Source organism: Ctenocephalides felis, unplaced genomic scaffold (genome assembly GCF_003426905.1).
Source record: "Ctenocephalides felis isolate EL2017-DRISC unplaced genomic scaffold, ASM342690v1 CF-g0.4_SCAFFOLD_03572, whole genome shotgun sequence".
In the NCBI taxonomy this organism is placed as follows: Eukaryota; Metazoa; Arthropoda; class Insecta; order Siphonaptera; family Pulicidae; genus Ctenocephalides; species Ctenocephalides felis.
In genome coordinates, this window is record NW_020539726.1 from 41,587,591 (window position 1) to 41,607,823 (window position 20,233).

The window sequence follows — 20,233 nt, forward strand, 5'->3', positions numbered from 1 at the left end:
CTTCCTAAACGATTATTCAGATTTTGATAAATCTTTCCGAAGTTTGTTAAGGAAATTTTAAAGGATTTTTTTATTTTTAGAAATATAGTTAGATTGTAGAAATAAATGGAATAATTGCAAAAACGACATGTCGTTGTTTGACATCGAAAATATTTGAGATATTGTTTGGCATTGAAAACAAATGAATAGTGTAATCTGCCAAAAATTTCAATTTACTTATGAGCCTAGACAATATTAGAATATATATAATAAATTCATGATTATGAATAAAAAAAAGTAATGTCTACATTATTATTGCCGAAAAGCAGCTGAGATGTGCCTAAAATTAAAATAATATAAGATACAGTATATGCTTATACAAGCATAATGTATACATTATATGTAATAAATATAAGATTACAGTATATGTTTGGCAGATGAAATGATTATAATTTTTTTAACTTATGCATGTCGTATTTTGCCTTACTTTACTAAATTATTTCACAATACAAAAAATAAATTTATTCACTCAAAAAATTATTTAAAAGCTTCATTGTGTCAATAATACTATATATTAATTAACTTCCCGTAGGGCAAGTTATAGTAATCGAAAAAAAATCGAAAATGAAAATTTTTATATATCTTTACGTTTCAAAACCTACTGAACATTTTGGCATACCTTAGAAAAAATGGATGTATGTGTGTGTGTGTATGTGATTTTGCGAACACGGATGAAACGATTTTAATAATTCAAAAAACATTCGCTTCGTATTGATAAGGAGACGTGCAGATTAGTTTTTGGCAAAGGCAGGTCTAGCCATTTCGAAAATACGGGGCAAAAAGTGCCAAAAATGGTAACTCGGTTTTAATAATTCAAAAAACATTTCACTTGTATTGACAAGATGAAGAATTGATCAAATTTTAATGAAGGCAGGTCTAGTAGTTTCGGAGATCTAGTGAAAAAAGTAAAAAAATGCCATTTGTCGGTCAAAAATGATCATTATTAGACATATGCACATCAAATTATCAGATATTTTACAGAGATTTTAATAATAAGTATAAATAAAAAAAGTAATTTTTTGTCAAATTTATAGTTTCTCAAAAATCTTATTTGTTTGAAGTAAATTTTGTTCAACAATGTTAATCTTTAAAAAAAAAAATAATTTTTGGTACAGGAAGTTTCAGCAATTTGCCATAATGCCATACACCACTAATTTTTTCTGAATTTGTTATACCGTTTAAAAGACTTCAATTTCCAATATAGTTGTGGGAATTGAGACTCATCATTTGATTTACGTTCAGTTCACAGATTTACAAACAGTTCTACATTTTACATTCTCATATTATAAATGCATATGTATTTTGGTGTAAAGAGTAATTTAAAAAACAATAATTATTATTTTTAGGTAAACTGTAAATATTAGTATGGGATATTAAAAAATTGTAGACGTCTGTCGGGTCATTTAGTATATTTATAATTAATTAATTAATATGCAAGAGTTACCTTTTTGGCAAAATTTGCAATGATTTGTTTTATTTTGGCATTGACCAAATAAACTTTGTTGTCGATTATTGCTGAAATTGTAGTTCTGCAGCCTTTGATTTCTTCTGGAGTTCTAAAAAATAAAGGATAAAAATTAAATCAATAATATAAAACAAAAACATAGCTCTATTTGTATGAACTAAATCTTAAGTAATAAAATATATAAGCAAACATAATTTTTTGACATAATTATAATTTATGCCATTATTGAAATCTTTTATTACTACAATCATAGCATTATTAATCTGAGTTGAATTCTAGTTGATATGAAGTATTTGATAAAGCAGTCCCTAATTTTGTCGATTTGACCAAACCTTCTTTACCTTTTTAAATTTTCCAAAACTTTTTCAGTCCCTAATTCCTCCACAAATTTCTGCAAACTTGTCTGCACATATTCTATAGTATTTATACCAACACACCACTTTTGGCAACATATATTCTTTCCCGAGCTTATGGGATTGTCAGAATGCAACTTGACACGAATGCAATCAGCATAGAAGACAAAACAAACATAAATATCCTACAAATAGAAAACAGCATTTAAAATTACCATCAGCATTTTATAATACACTGACAGTATTTTCTAGTATCAGTATTTTTTTAAGGTTAGTATACTTACACGAATAATTTTGGTGATAAAAGTATAACACCCTTCGGGATCTGGCCATTCTAAACGATCCCAAAATATTTTGATTTGGTAAAAGAATGCTAGAGTGTCTACAGCAGACGAGCTGTGGTGTACATCATCTGTAAAAAGAAATACAACTACATATTATAATAAAAGGTTAAAATGTCATGTTCCAGACAATCGATAAATAGATAATAGTCAATAGACAAATTCTAATGTGTTATGAATATCCAGATTTATAATTAATATTTACAAAAGTAACATTATTAAAGTGATTTTACATTTACATTCTGAATTTTGTTGAAAATTGTTTACTTCAAATTGAATAATATTGTGTATCCGCCATTTTATGTTTAATGTCAAATTTTGCACAAGCAAGATTTAAAAATCCAAATAATACAAAAAATACTCACCACAAAGCTGTTTCCAATAACTACAAATACTTTATTATTATTCACCTGTAACTTGCACAAAATTATCCATTTCTACGGCCTTTTCTATTATTTTTTCGCTTTAAAGAAGCGACATCCAGCCAGTGCGTTACACCGGTCGTGAACCACAAATGACAACGCGCCATGTTGCCAACTTCAGTCATATTGGATTTGGTGTCATTTTTTGAATTTTGTGATTGATTTTCGTTAAATTTGTTACCTAAACTAAAAAAATGGTTTAATTTATAATATTATTATTATTATTCAGTTTATATTATTTAACTTATGACGTATTTAAGCATAATTAATAACCCTAAACTAAAATCAAATATTATAAAAAGAGTTGGGATGGTCATGAAGTTCGCACAAGTAAAATGTCAAATAATTTAAATTTAAATTCAAATTTTGTATAAAATATTTTAACTTCCCGTACAATAAGTTATTGTAACCATCCAAAAATCGAAAATGAATTTTTTTCACGTTCTAGAGGTTTCTGAATATTTTGGCATACCTCAGAAAAAACTGATGTGTGTATGTGTGTGCGTGTGTGTATGTATGTGCGGATACAATTTTTCGTCGACGTTTTTAAGAGTACGGCTCAACCGATTGAATGATTCAAAGATCAATCGATTCCTATTGATAGGGAGACGTGCTGATTAGTTTTTGGGAAAGGCAGGTCCAGCCGTTTCGGAGATATAGAGCAAAGAAAGCAGAAAATAGAAATCAAGATTTTGAGAGAACCGAAAATCCGATTTATGAGATTCAAAAAACATTCGATTCCTATTGATGAGAAAAAGTGGTGATTAGTTTTTGAAAAAGGCAGGTCCAGCCGTTTCGGAAATACGAGGTTGTAAAAATGATATTTATTTACTATTATTTATCTACTTACTTTACAAATCGTTTAATCTCCAAATACAATTCAAACAAAGTAGTACCCATTGCATTTGGAACCGTTTCCTTAACCAATTCGCAAACTTTTTGCAAATTTGCACAATACTCATCTATTTCTGGTTTTACACGTTCTGATAAAAGTTTTGCATATTCTTATATAAAATATTTGTGTAAGATACATTAGCAATCCTAAAATTAAATAAAATTAAACATAAAGCAATTTCCTATATAAAACATCAACTTACTCTTTGAATATTTTATCATAATCCTTGCTGGCTTCTTCCAAATCCTTCAGCACTCGTTGTATTAAATAAATAATTTTCTCAAACCTTCTTCACCATTTAGTTGTTCACTATTATCAAAACCAGAACTTGAAGCTAAAGGTTCTCGTGGTATTTCATCCTGGTGCTCCAGAAGATCCTTAAACCAATTTTGGGCCCCATAACGTACTGCCAGGTTTAAAGCATCCTTTATTGAATCGACCCCTGTAAATACAAATAAACTAGTGGTGTATGGCATCGTGCCTTAAGACAAATTGCTGGAACTTCCCGTAACGTAATGAAATATTCGAGAAATTTAAACGTTTTCAAATATATTATTACAAATACTGTAACTTTCATTATTTTGCATTATCTTGTTTGTTATATCTGAGCAAATCAAATGTAAATCATAAATCAATTTATCTCCTGAACATTAACAATCGTCATTTCATTTCGAATTCAATCTAAAAAAAAAATAGTTGCACAAAATTGAATAAATGCTCTCGTATAGTCACAGTCTAAACGCATTTGCAACTAGTGGGGTGGGTGGCATCGTGCCTTAAGGCAAATTGCTGGAACTTCCCGTACCGTAACGAAATGTTCGAGGAATACTGAATGTTTTCAAATAAATTATTATAAATATTGTAACATTGTCTAATATTTATAAGTATTATATAAACTGAATTGCAAAGTTGAAATTATTTGTTTAAAGTATATTAGAACTATAGTCAGAATTTAAAATAAAATCTGAATTATTTTCGATATACAAAAATTAAAAAAAAAAAAAAAAAATTAAACAAAATTTTTTTTTTCAAAATCAATTATTTTGTTAAGACAAGCAGAAAGTTCTTTGAATCATTCAAATCGGACGATTAGTTCTCTCAAAAACTGCCATTTTTACATATTTAACTCCGTATCTTCGAAATGGCTGGGCCTACCTTTGCTAAAAACTAATCAGTTCTTTTCTCTATCGATAGGAATCGATTGTTTTTTGAACCATTCAAATCGGTTGATCCGTGCGCCCCGAAAACGTGACTGGAAATTGTATCCATACATACATACACACACACATACACACACATCCATTTTTTCTGAGGTATGCCAAAATGTTCAGAAACCTCAAAACGTCGAGAAATGTAAAAATTTTCAATTCCGATTTTCGGCCCATTACAATAACTTACCCTTCGGGAAGTTAATAATTCTGTGTGACATTTTCACTTATACTGTGCTTAGCTTGGCGGCATTTTCACATTTCTCAATAGTTTTTCACAAATTGGAAAAGTGCAACAGTCTAAACGCACTTGGGTAAACATTTGTACCAGACTGTGCTTAGTCTGGGTAATTTTTTTCGAATTTTTAATCCAAAATTACAAAAATATTTTATGGAAAATAAAAAAAGATGCAATAATTTTTTATCCTCAAAAGCAATTGTTTTGTCAATACAAGCAGAAAGTTTTTTAGATCACTCAAATCGGACGCTTAGTTCACACAAAAACTGATATTTTTGCACATTTAGCTCTGTATCTTCGAAATGGCTCGACTTGCCTTTGCCCAAGACTAATCAGAACATCTCCCTATCAATAGGGATCGAATGTTTTTTAAACTATTCAAATCGGTTAATCCGTGCGCCAGAAAACGTGGACGAAAAATGCAGACATACAAAAACAAACACACCCATCCATTCTAGTGAGGTATGCCAAAATATTCAGAAATCTTCAAAACGTCGAAAAATGCGAAAAAATTCATTATCGATTTTCGGCCCTTACTATAACTACCCTACGGAAAGTTAAATATAAATAAAAATTATAGATTTAACAAAGTTTGCTAATAAATTCTCACCATCTGTTAATTTAATCACGTATACATTTTAGCAGGTAGCAACTCAAAGCCTGCAGGAGCCCTAAAATAAGCTAACGTCTGCACAATATGTAGAGCTTCTTTTAAATCTTTCAGCACCATCTGATTATTTCTTTGCATCTGCCAACAAAAATTCATATAATTCTGTCCCAACTTCCAAAAATCTTTTTCATTTACCGTTTTTATTATAGAAAAACATCCAGGAAGTATCCTTACAGCTCCTTCCCAAAACATAATTTCCTCCTCGATTTCCAAAACCTGAGCACCAGCTGACTGTTGCTGCAAAGGCTTGACCAAGACCTTTAGAAGTCTATTAAATAATTCTAAAGACAAAGGTTTTTCCGTGGAATGGATTTGAGTGTAGACAGACCATTCGCAAAGGGCGTTTGCAGTGTGCGAGAGGCCCCCTTGGGCCCTGTGTTGGATTAGTATGGCTTGGGATTGGGGGCTCCAGGTGCCGGACCAAGTTTCGGAATCCAAAAAAATAATAAGATAATTATAAAGCGTGATTTTTCAGATTTATAAGTGAACCATAAAAGTTTAATATATTAGTAACTTTTAGAAATCTTATTATTATCTGCATAATATTTACATTAAACGTGTTACGCAATATTAACTTATTATCAATTTGTCTGACAAATCCGTAATATTACATTTATTTTTGTGACGTAACATATACGTAAAACTGTTTCATAGATATAACATAAAATGTTACGTAAGATTAATTTATATTGACCATTTTTACTTCATTCGTAGCATTAATTTTTGTAAAGTGACATATATGTAACACTGTTTCACGGATGTTACATAATATGCTGCGTAAGAATACTTCATTATCAAATTAAATCTTTAAATGTATTTAAGTCAAATAAAGCATATTTTCAAATTAAAAAAAAAAAATCAATTTAACTTCATCCTTAGTATCGCTTTTATTTTTGTAACATATACGTAATAATTTTCCATAGATGTTACGTAAGAATAACTTAATTTCAATTTCACTTTATCTTTAATATTGCATTAATTTTTGTAACGTAACATATACGTAATACTGTTTCACGGATATTACATAATATGTTACGTAAGAATAATTTATTAACATTTTGAATCTTTAAATCTTTATGTAAAAATCAATGTATGAATTTAAGTCAAATAAAGCATATTTTTTTTTTTTTGTGACAAACTTAAGTAATAATTTTTCATGTTACGTAAGAATAACTTAATTTCAATTTCACTTCATCTTTAGAAATACATTAATTTTGTGATGTAACAAATACGTAAAACTGTTTCACGGATGTTACATAATATGTTAAGTAAGTATAATAATAATTATCAATTTGAATATTTAAATCTTTATGTAAAAATCAATGTATGTATTTAAGTCAAATAAAGCATATTTTTAAATTTAAAAAAAATTATCAATTGACTTCGTCCTTAGTATTGCTTTTATTTTTGTAACATATACGTAAAATTGTTTCATGGATGTTAAATAAGTTGTTGCAAAAGTAGAACTAAATTGCATTGATTTTTGTTACGTATCTTATACGTAACACTGTTTCTTAGTTATTACATACCTTCAACGTGTCCAGCTCGTATAAGAGTAACATTTTCAATAGCTCCATGTAGTTTTGTATAAAATTATCATGATCTTTAGGTCCATATTTTATCTGTTCTTCCTTTTGTGCTCCAACAGCGATTCTTAGTTTTAGAACTCCTTGTTTTTTTATTTTAGGCGGTTTATCCAAACTGTATAACATTGTTGTGCCAGACATTGGAATTGACTAAAAACGAAAAAAAAATATATAAATATTTTGTAATAATATATTGAAAACAGAACATAATTCAGAATTGTTTTAGATTTCTCGAATTAAAAATATATTGAGCGTTTAATAAATAGTTGTTTCAATACAATCTTTACAAGTAAATTTATAAACTAAATCAAAAAATTCTTTGTTAGGAGTTTTTTTTATTTTAATATGAAAAAAATATTTAATTAACTAACCGTATTGTCAAGCTTAATAACTGAGAACCTCTTAAAAATGACTTCTTTTAAAAATAAGTAATAAATAAAATATAAATATAGCCTTAATATTTATTAAGTTAAGATGAAAAACTATTTAAACTAGAGGATTTTTTTGATGATAATTATTTGTATTATTATCTAAAGTGAAGATTAAGAAGAAAATTAAAAATATTGATTCGAAATTATTTTATCCTTATATTTAGAAAAATGGCTCAATCATTAAATAAAATTATAATAGTAATTTCAAAAGAACGAGACAGAAATAATTAATAATTCTAAATCAATCCGACCAAGATGTTCTAAAAACTAACAGAAGTAACTAAGTATCATCCCAAAGTTTAATTATTTATTACAATTTTATTGAAATAATTTTAATAAATATACATTATTATAATTATTACCTTCAAAGGTATTTTTCCGGTTCCAATTAACAAGTCTTCCGTTTTTGGCGTCGAATTGTTTGCTGAAAATTCTTTCATCAATTTTCCAAGACTTTTTACTTTGCCTAAAGTTCCAAACTTTTTGTTTTTGTTGTCTACTGCTTCGAAATCCCTAGAAAATAACAATAAAATAATAAATTGCAAAATAATCTATAAGAATTAAAATAAAAAAAAGATACAATTTTACACATACAAATTTTTGTGTCAAATGTTTCAGAATGACTAGAAACGCAAACAAAACATTATTTTGTTGTATTTATCATAGCAGTACATATAAAATATAATAAATCAACATTTTAGATATATATTATATTGACATTTTGTATGTTAAATTTACGAAACCATGTAATGTAACTGTTACGTAAAAACAAAACGATGCATTTAAGGGTAAAGGTTGAAACTATACGTAATATTTACGTTTTATTAACGTAACCATAAAATATGAAACGACGTTCCTTCTGTGCTATGTGGGATAGAATAGACAAATAAGTCTTTCTGGGTAGGAAAATATTATAGATTATTTAAAAACGTTGATGTTTGTATGAAATCTGAGATTTGTTTTTTGAAAATGATGCAAAATGTCTGGTAAAAATTGTAAATCCTACAGGAAAACATAAAATTGCCATTGTAGATTTTCTGAGTCATTTTATTTTTAAATTGGCCGAAATTTGAATAAACATTGTTTGTAAGGCTTGTCAGATTATCATATTTTAATCGTTATACACGATGAATGCTATAGTATGCACGTCAAGTATACGCTTATGCTATTTTACGCAAAAATGCTTGCCCAAGCTAATTAGCGACTACGGGAACATTTAAGTTACGAACGAAAATACCTAAAGAATCAATTAGTCATTACCTTGACAGATAAAATTACTACAAAAATGTAAGGTTATGTGATTTTAAATTCAAAGTAATTGACGTTAAATTTTGAATACTTTAACATTCACATCAATCTGCATCACAAATGAATGCTATACCATTCACATCCGCAAACGTGTTGATAAATAATAAGTCTTTTCAGTAAAGGCTCTCAATTTTCTAATTAAACAATAAAATAAATTTATAATGTAACTTACCAGACTTCCAGACAGAGTACTTCCTGTTGCGTATTTTTACCAAGCGGCCTAAAACAAACCAATCATTAAATCATACACTACAATTATAAAAGTATTTATAATTATATAATAAAGTTATTATAATTAACTATTATTATTATTGTCAAAATAATTCTTGATACCAACAGACTAATGTGTTCGCCCCATTCAGGATTAAATGCACCCGACTTCATGCCGGTGTAATGCCTTTCGGTTGGCGCGCTTTCTAAATACAGAGCGACGTACGCGTTGGGCGCACGCGATTGCTGTTTGCTTAATAAATCTTTTGCTTCTACAATCTGAAAAAAATAGAAAAATATATTTAGAATAGTGTTATTCAATAATAAAAAAAATGTTTATTATAATACTAGCAAACCCGACGAACTCCGTTTCGCCACCTTCATCTTTCTCATGGCTTCGTGAGAAAGATGAAGAAATTGTTAGTTTGTTTTATATTTGAAAAGGAAAAATTTGATTTTATTACACAACAGTTGTTAACGCCTTACTCAACCGTGGTCTAATTATATATTTTATTACCGTCAGACAGGATAGCGATAATAAACCCTCATCCCTTATTATATAATTTAGAACTATAAAATAATCCCTTTCATTGTCACGCATCCTGTCCCTAAATCTATCATCATATCATTAATCGATTTTTCTAAGAATTTTAATCGCCTGTCCCTAAATATATCATCCTACAATTAATATATATTTCTAAGAAACTTGGATTACCTTTACCCAGTTTCAATTCTAGGTATCATGCAATCACCGACCAATACCTGATTGGTTGATGAATGTAATAGCCACTGATTGGATCCAAAATTGTAAGGGAATGTCGCTTAATTCCACAAAATGAACAAATTAGAAAAATATATAAAATTGTAAAATCTTTATATTTTAGTATTAACTCAAATATCATCTAGTTAACATCAGTCTTAAACCAATACTCAACTAAGCAACTAGTCTTAAATCAACATTCAAAGCAATAATATCTAACATATCATCTATAAATCTTAATCTTTCTTCCAAATATACAATAATTAAACATTTATTATTATTCTTTTATTCGGTCTGATATAGCCACTATCTAAGTATATCTGGTCCTTCGACAATATAAATAAGGTGCAAGTGTTCGGCAGCATCTTGGTAGATCACGGACTTCTTATACATTTTTGCAATCTATCTTTAAACAACAGTAATGAATTTATTTCGATTACAAAAATGAAGTGTTTGTTAGTTGAACTTCTCTAAGTAAATGAAAGTAAATCCGCAAATTATCCGTTCCATGGAAGTGCTCTTTGGTAAACCACATTTTTTGTTTTTTGGTCTGACGTCGTTAACACAAACAAAGCGGATAGTTTTCCAGCTCGTGAACAGGCAACGTATAACTGCCCATGTGAAAAACAATGATTTTCTAAATAATCTATCTGAAATTTATCCCGCAAACACTAAGCGATTGGCCTTGAGACTTGTTATTGCGAACGCAAGGCGAACTGGAAATTGCAATCGTTTGAAGTCAAACGGAAGACCAGTCGGAATCATTAGTATGTCACCAAGTCGCCAGCAATTTTTGATTGAATGGTGAAATTCAGTGCGTGTACATCATTATTCTTTGCGGCAAGAATTGTTAATTGACTTAATTGCAAGCATAATTCTGATAATTCTCACTAATGTCATTACTCGAATTTTTAATTACGGTGCATGAAGTTCCAGCAATTTACATTAAGGCACGATGGCATGCACCACTAATTTTCTTAGCTATAAACCTTGAGGAGCCCGAGACCATTCCAACAAATGCAAAATTGTAGAAATCGGTTCGTGCGTTCTGGAGTTGTATCGTCAGGAAGGAAAACCCGACTTATTTTTATATATATGTATATAGTTACAATAATAATGGTAGTGGATATTAAATACACAGGTGAGTGTGAAAGTAGTACAGTAAACCCTCGGTTAACGCGGCAAGTGCGTACCGTGCATTATGGGGACTGTGCTATAAAAAAACTCGTAGTTAACATACAATTCAGTAGTGCGTTCTATGGAACCTCATATAGTGCAGTATGGGAACCGCGCTACAAGAGACTCAGAGTTAGTACAAATCGCACAATTTTTATCGTGCTGTATGAAAACCAAGAAATACAACTTAAAGTAGGAGTAATACCGATAAAATGACATGTATGACATTGACACTTTCTTCAAAAATTGGCGCGACACAGTAGTCAGCTCGAACGTGTTCTTAGACAGTTATTATATAATCAGACACGTTTAAAAGATAAAAGTCGATAGCAAAACTTACATTAACACCCTTTTAATATCAAGTTCGTATAATCACTCACAAGTTGCGCAAGGAACTTATGGGCTGTTGAACAAAAACCGTGCAATAGGAAGTCCGTGTAGTCGGAGGGATGTCGGATTTTAGCTCCGCGTAGTATGGAAACCGTGCACCCAGAGTGTCGTGTTAACCGAGGGTTGACTGTAGTTATATATTTCCTATCTTTTATTTTACCTCTACGTTTAATCTTTGTTCCGGTGCAATTTTAACCATAGCCTTCGCCATTGCTAATTCGTGTTTGTTTGCAGAAATGCGAAAAACCTGTCGCAGATGTTCGATTTGGGCTTCTTGCTCCTGCAGCAGGACATCGTTTTTGGAGCACCCCACATTGTGCAAAATTCCAAATAGGACTTCTTCGTATAAATCATCTAACTGGAAAAAGATAGAATACTCTTAGATTTGTATTTGAACCATAAATGTAACCGCAACAGTATTAAAAATATGCTCTATGTCAAACGATAAATATTTAAAAAAAGAGTGCGCGTAAGGTTCACACACGATTGAAGTAAAACTTTTTTGCTACTGTACGAGATGGCATTTAAGTAAAAATAAATACATCATGTAACAATTTTGAATAATGTTCATCAATAATATGGTAACACTCGTGATGCACACATTTATTAGTGTAAATCATTATACTCATTTATATAATGATAAATTATAAATTATATATTTACAATAGCATTCAAAATATGTATAATATTTAAAAACAATAATGTAATTAAAGTCATACTTCAAATACGACATGATCGTTTGTGATTGTAATTTAGCATTTATAAATGAACCTTCAATAGAGAAATGAAGTAATTTAAATGATTAATAAATTCTATAATATTCGTTCACACAGTGAATTATGTTAAACAACGCCTAAACAAATATTGTTTTCACAACTTTCACTCATCATGTAATAATTGTGTTTGAAGAACTTCATGTAATTAAAATTAACATACATTCATTGACAGATGGTATTTTTTTTACTTTTTCGCTGGCGATATAATCTCATTCTTTGAACAGCTGTAATATCTGTCTTGCCTAAGAAATATTTTCCATTTTAATAACTTCAAGGATTTATAGAAACTACGAATAATATAGAAATAATTTCTAATCAATAAACTTACGTTTAGTACACGGCACAAATGTTTAATTTGTTTTATTATTTTCAAGAAACAGAGTAAAATATTCTTCTAATTCAGACATTTTTCATTAGATCAACATTTGTACTACGATGTAACCCTAAAATGTTTATTTATCTATGCCGATTTCCTTGTTGATATCGGTACGCATACAACGACAGATCTCTATTCACATACACGACGACCAATCACAATCGACCCGTATAGAAATGATATCATCGAGAGTGAATGAAGAATCATTGGCACTTTGATCTTATCTTATCTGCCGTAACGCACTTCCGTTGCATTTGTATAAATTTACACCCTAGTTGCGCCTAAAGAAGTTTTACTTCAAAAAATTAAATTTAAATATTCAATCCTAAAACAAATATATTATTAAAACCTAATAACTAAAACATTTTAGAATACTTATACATTAATATAAATTTTATTATTATATTTTTCAGTACTCTATACTTACTCTAACAATGGCGTTTATTACTCTCACTGACGTCATGGTTTCATGCTTCATACACATACGTTTATTATTATTACGATTATCACTTATAATTTTATTTAATGTTTTTAACAATATGATTTAATATAATGGTTTTAATACAAACATATGTTTAATATAGGATTATTAGAAAAATTGTGTCTTAAATATAACATTGAGTAATTAGTACTGTGTGATTTGTCGTCGCGGTCGTTCTTCTCGTGATTTTGTATTTAACACCTTTGTTGACATATATTAATATATATATATATATATATATATATATATATATATATATATTTAAACTGCTCAAATAAATATTATCTCATCTTAACCCGCTATACTATTTATAGTTGTAAATTAAAACTAATGGGGCGTATGACATCGTGCCTTAAAAACATTGACATTTTTGAAAAAAAATTACTTTGAAAAAATTAGATTTTTGAGAAACTATAAATTTTTGACATAAATTTAATTTTTTTGAAAAAAAAAAATCTTTTTGGAGAAAAATTTATTTTAAAATATTTTGGAAATTCTAAATTTTTTTGAAGCATTCGTACTGCTTTAACTGCAAAGAAATAAAATAGCAAAGCGTGTAAGCGCCGCGTCGCCGTCTAACGGATAAGCATTGGTACGGAACCCATAGGAATGTAAACAAAATTTATACTTATTGTTAAAATCTCTATAAAATATCTGATAATTTGATTTGCATATGTCTAATGATCATTCTTGACCGCCAAATGGCATTTTTTTTTTTACTTTTTTACTAGATCTCCGAAACCGCTAGGCCTGCCTTCATAAAAATTAGATCAATTCTTCATCTTGAAGTAAAATGTTTTTTGAATTATTCAAACTGAGTAACCGTTTTTGGCACTTTTTGCCCCGTATCTTCAAAACGGCTGGACCTGCCTTCGCCAAAAACTAATTAGCACGTCTCCTTATCAATACGAATCGAATGTTTTTTGAGTTATTCAAATCGCTTCATTCGTGTTCCCGAAATCGTCGCCGAAAATTTGTATCCGAACACACGCACAAACACAGAAGCACACACATACATCCAATTGTTCTAAGGTTCGCCAAAATGTTCAGAAACCTCTGAAACGTAAAGATATATAAAAAAAATTATTTTCGATTTTTTTGCGATTACTATAACTTTCCCTACGGGAAGTTAATTAGTAAAATTCACTATTAATTTTTTTTATGAATTTTACATAATATATTATTATTAATATATATATATATATATATATATTAGGGTGGTCCTTAAAATGGTCATTTTCGAATTTCTTTGCTCCCAGGGGCTCAAATGGTTCCAAATAGATAAAAAACAATTCTCTGAAAGTTTTAGCTCTTAATATTAACGTTTAGATAGAGCGCAATTCAATCAAAGTTTTGTATGGAAAGAGCATGGAAAAAATTTTGAAAGTTAAAAAAAAATGTTTTGGGTATAACTTAGCGACAAATGAATGAGTTTTATTCATTCATTTGTTCACTAAATTACATCTAAAAACCATTTTTTAAATTTTTGAAAATTTTTCCATGCTATTTCCATACAAAACTTTGATAGAATTGCGCTCTATCTAAACGTTAATATTAAGAGCTAAAACTTTCAGAGAATTGTTTTTTATCTATTTGGAACCATTTGAGCCCCTGGGAGCAAGGAAATTCGAAAATGACCATTTTAAGGACCACCCTAATATATATATATATATATATATATATATATATTTTATATATTTTATATATATATATAAAATCGAGTAACCCACAAAAATAAAACATGATAACTATTAAATAGAAAATGGTAAAATAAAATAAAAAATATACTAAAAAAGAATCTGAAATTTTATTTAAAACAAAAAAAGACCCTCACAAGAAAAAAAATTGAATTAATAAAAAAATCTTCTTATGTGAAAATCTTTCGTAAATTTTGCAAAAATTTAAATTTTTGCTACGGGAAGTCTCAGCGATTTTCTTCAAGGCACGATAACATTAGTTAAAAAAAAAACTAAAACAAACTTACTGTTATAGTTGACTCCATTTCAGTAATAACCTCCTTTTTTAAATCACTCATTATCAAATCTCTTTCCACATATAAAACCATTTTTAAAAACAACACACCCAAAAAATCATTTAATTAAAATAAATAAAATTTCACACAAAACTCACTTTCAATTAATATTTTACAAAACCTATAACAAACTTTATTTATCACTGTTATTCCATTAATTGAATTTTTTGAAAATATCATTTAATATTTTTATTTGTTTTATCTCAATTGCAAATATTATCCGGCGATAATAAATAAGATAAGTAGTGATAAGTAAGTAGAGGTAAGGAGTTAAATACTAAAATTATCTCTTTGATAAAATTTTCGACGAAAATATTCAAAAATAGGTTATTGTGAAAGACAGAAAGGCTTCTTAGAAATATGTATATATATATATATATATATATATATATATATATGTGTGTGTGTACGTATATACACTCTTATCATTTAAATCAAAACTCTTATGATTTAAATAAGAATTTTTTTACCAACTTTTTTAAATTTTTAATTAATAGTTCGTTACTAGTATAAAACCCGAGCTGAATTATATGAAACTGTACGTAACAGACACGTTACGTAAACGTGTCATTTGGTTCTGTTGAAATTAACCTAGAGTGCACTTATGTTTAACTTCCCGAAGGAGAAGTTTATGTTTTCATCAAAAAATCCGATTCGCTAATTTTATGTTTTCTCGACGTTTCGAGCCATTCTGAATCGAATGGAACTAAATTTGGATAAAGTATGTGTGTGTATGTGTGTGTGTGTGCGTGTGTGTGTATGTGAACAGATTTTTTGCCGTAAATCGACGTTTTCTCGAAAACGGCTGGACCGTTTTTAAAAATTTAAAAGCCATTCGATGTATCTCGACGAGAACTATTGTTTGTCAGTTTTGTGCGACGATCGGCCAAGCCGTTTCTTTATAAATGGCAGAAAAGTAAAAAAATTTTCGTCTACGTTTTAGCCCGCAATTCTGAATCGATTTTGAAAATTCAAAAACCGTTCGAAAGATATTGGTTGGGAATAGTGCTGATTAGTTTTTGGTAGAGATCGGCCGGGCCGTTTTCTTGTAATAGAGTTAAAAAAAAAAAAATATTACGGCCCTACGACAACTGGTTTAGCTTTAAAAAGTCGTCAAAGTTTGCAAAAATTGGTATGGTCTTTTGGCATTTGTCAAAATTAGACTTTTGATCGACGTTTTCTCAAAAACGCCTGAACCGATTTTAGAAATTTAAAAGCCATTTGATGTATTTCGGTGAGGACTATCATTTGTCAGTTTTGTGCAACGATCTGCCAAGCCGTTTCTTTTTAATTTGAAAAAAAAGTGTTAAACTTTTCGTCCACATAAGCTCATCCTACCGAACCGATTTTAAAAAATCAAAAACTGTTCGAAAGATATTAGTTAGGAATGATACTGATTAATTTTAGGTAAAAATCTACTGAGCCGTTTTCTTGTAATTAACTGTTGAAAAAAAAGTTTAAGCCGATTTTCATGGAACTTTTTTTGGCGATATACATCATGGTCTTACAGAACTTACTGTAATATTACGGCCTTACGATAATTAGTTTAATTTTAAAAATTCGTCAAAGTTTGCTAAAATTATAATCGTTTTTTTTTAAAGTAGGATTGATGAAGTATATTATTTACACATTTTTTTGATTAAGTCGATTATTTACACATATCGGGAAGTTCATGTAACTTGCCTCAAGGCTAAATACCAATACCAACTAGTTCGTAGATGCAACTTTACAAAATTCTTTTATAACTGCAATACTTTTTTTTAAACTATCATTACTTAAGCCAAAAAACACCAAATTTAGAAATTATTTATTATTTTGTTATACAACATTGTTATCCTTGTTAAATAATAAATAAAACTAGCAATAAATAATTTTGTATATAGAATATTTTTATTTATTTATTTATCTATTTACTTAGCGCCCACGGCAATGGGAAATATATATTTATAATTTCATTTAACATAAATTAAATTCATATACATATATAATATAAATCTATTTTATTATCATTAACTAAAAAATGATATTTAATTAAAATTTTATTAAAAATAAGTACTTTGAAATACAATTGCAACATACATCATAAAATAAATACAAAAGTTTCAACAATAAATAGACGATAATTTGAAATAAACTAAAAAATTAACAAAGATGGAAGTAAACTATATTAAAAATAATAATTTTAAATTATACGAACTTATCAGTTTATAATATTGCATCTGTATATATATATATATATATATATATATATATATATATATTTATTATAAATATCTCCACACATACATAATTTCTCACACATTATTGTCCTCGTCTCTCGAGATTCTGTTTCTATACAATTTTTAAAATCGTAATAACATCTATATATTTATTCACAATATACTTTCATCATTCAAACCTCATTCACATTTTGCATCCATTAATAATTGTATGATCTTAATCTTGTATTCACAATTCTCAACTCAAGATATACAAATATTAAAATATTTATTATTTTATGCTCGTATTCATAATTCTTTTTATTTTATTTTTCACAGCTTATTGCAAAATACTTTATGATTTTCTATATTTATTATATATGAGTCACTTGATTATATTTTTAAATAATTATTTCAGTATCTTAAAATATTTCTTGAGAGTCTCTTTCAATTTAATAAATTCGTGATTTAGTAGTAAATATCTTTTGTTTTTGTAATCACATTTTACATTAGTATTCATTTTGTGATAAATCTTGAGATTCAATATTTTATTTTGAGATTCTTGGGGCAATTCTTGAAATAAAAATGTTTATCTATTTGCCGTGCGATCAAGCGTATTTTACATATAAACAAGCAAGAAAGAATCTTATGAAAACTGCATCGTCAAAGATTCTGTTATCATAAGATTCTTCCTTGCTTGTTTATATTTATATTTATATTATATCACTGATCAAATATTTGTGTTGAGATTCCGAAGTTATTTTGATTTTCCGAGTTATATTTATATTTATATATTAATTATTAATCTCACAGTTCGTAAATTGAATTCAAATATAGTTCAGACTAATTTTGATTTGAGTTTTTTCAAAAATTCTCGAGCTTGTTTGTCACCTTGTCGATTCTCTAAAGCTTTGGATGTCTCATTATCTGAAAAATAAAAAAATAAATAAAATTATTATAAAATGTTTATCAATATATTTATATTTATAATAAGTTATTATTGTATAATTATTATGATAAAAAGATGAAGGATAAAAATGATGATGAATGATTGTACTTACATGAATGATAAAACAATGGTTGATATGTGATGTTATATTACACAAATCTTGTTAATAAACAAAAAATACACTTTCAAATACTTTTGCCATTAAAACATGCATTTAGGATTCTTCTTCTTTTTTAATAAATTTTCTTCAAAATGGTAAAAATAATAGCCAAAACCTCTTCCGAAATCTCGACAAACAAATAAATTGTCTCGACTGCAAATTAATTTACATAGGAGAAACAAGCCGGAATTTTTATTAAAAAAATCCTAGACAATTTAAAACAATGTTTACGGACCACATTAATATATTAGAACACAATATAGACTTTTTTAACCTTTTGTACTTCATTTCGAAGAGAATTTATTTAAAAGAAAAATTAGTAAAGGATTATTTTTGACTACTTATAACAATAAAACAATAAATAAGCGAAATGATTTCAACGCGCTGTCCGATTCAAATCTTTTTTATTTATATAGCATTTCCAAATTTTTACAAAATATTGTGCGCAAAGGTTTCGTAATTCGTTCCACACATGCGTATTCTACACACATGTGTTGGTAAAAATATAAAAAAAAAAATCTAGTATGTATTTTGTGAAATGTAATTTAATTACAAGTAGTGTAGTGCATTACCATATCCTGGTACCATAAATTATAAAATTTTCTGTTTTCAACACTAAGATTAAATAATTGTAAGTACTTTTTACTATTGAATTTTTGTTCCCATTTAATTGCTAACTTCCCGTAGGGTAAGTTATAGTAATCGCAAAAAAATGAAAATGAAAATTTTTATATAATTTTACGTTTCAGAGGTTTCTGAACATTTTGGCATACCTTAGAAAAAATGGATGTATGAGTGTGTGTGTATGTATGTGTATGTGTATGTGAGCGGATACAAATTATCGTCGACGATAAGGATTGATGAGGAGACATGCTGATTAATTTTTGCCGGAGGCAGGTCTAGCCGTTTCGGAGATACGGGGCAAAAAATGCCAAAAACGGTAACTCAGTTTTTAAGATAACGGAGCGTCTGATTTTAATAATTCTTAAACCATTTTACTTGTATTGACAAGATGAAGAATTGATTAAATTTTCAAGAAGGCAGGTCTAGTGGTTTCGGTGATCTAGTGAATAAAGTAAAAACAATGCCATTTGCGGTATGCACATCAAATTATCAGATATTTTATAAAGATTTTAACAATAAGTATAAATTTTGTTTACATTCCTATGGGTTCCGTACCAATGCTTATCCGTTAGACAGCGGCGCGTCGCTTACGCGCTTCGATATTTCGTCTCTATGTAGTTAAAGCAGTACGTTTGCTTTGAAAAAATGTTCAGAATTTCCAAAATATTTCAAAATAAAAAACATTTTTTTTTTCAAAAAGTCAAAAATTTATAATTTTTCAAAAATCTAATTCTTCAAAGTAAAATTTTTTCAAAAAATTTTATTCTTTTTAAAAGAAAATAATTTTTGGTATGGGAAGTTCCAGCAATTTGCCTTAAGGCACGATGCCATACACCACTAGTTAAATTTTATTTTAAGTTTCCACTGAGCGAAGGCTAAGATTATAGCCGAAACGTAGGAATTGCAAAACAAATTAAAAAAAAAATTATGTTTTTGTATAACATTTACCTATGGCAGTGGGTCTGCTCAAAGTCAAATGAGTCTGTTCATCGCTATCAGAATCCCTTGGTACATCCGACAGTCTCATAAAGGCTTCGGCCATATATTGATTCGACATACCTAAGAAATCTTTATCTTTAACATTGAACGATATTAAGGCATCTTCTATGGCTAAATGTTCCTCTGATAATTGTCTGAAAATGAAC

At 28.5% G+C, this 20,233-nt stretch overlaps 1 protein-coding gene across 1 annotated transcript in view; it reads right to left on the reverse strand.

The window, feature by feature from the left end:
• Positions 1-20,159, reverse strand: part of LOC113388511 (protein unc-13 homolog 4B-like) — a 26,289-nt gene extending 6,130 nt beyond the window's left edge. Inside the window, 14 exon segments of the mRNA XM_026625886.1 lie at positions 1,484-1,595; positions 1,846-2,042; positions 2,142-2,269; positions 2,609-2,658; positions 2,660-2,806; positions 3,471-3,603; positions 3,802-3,957; positions 5,622-6,069; positions 7,161-7,367; positions 8,011-8,161; positions 9,129-9,176; positions 9,294-9,445; positions 11,653-11,850; positions 20,037-20,159. Of these exon segments, the coding sequence (XP_026481671.1) occupies positions 1,484-1,595; positions 1,846-2,042; positions 2,142-2,269; positions 2,609-2,658; positions 2,660-2,806; positions 3,471-3,603; positions 3,802-3,957; positions 5,622-6,069; positions 7,161-7,367; positions 8,011-8,161; positions 9,129-9,176; positions 9,294-9,445; positions 11,653-11,703 (1,980 nt within the window). The 5' untranslated portion in view covers positions 11,704-11,850; positions 20,037-20,159.
• Between the last annotated feature and the right edge of the window lie 74 nt (positions 20,160-20,233).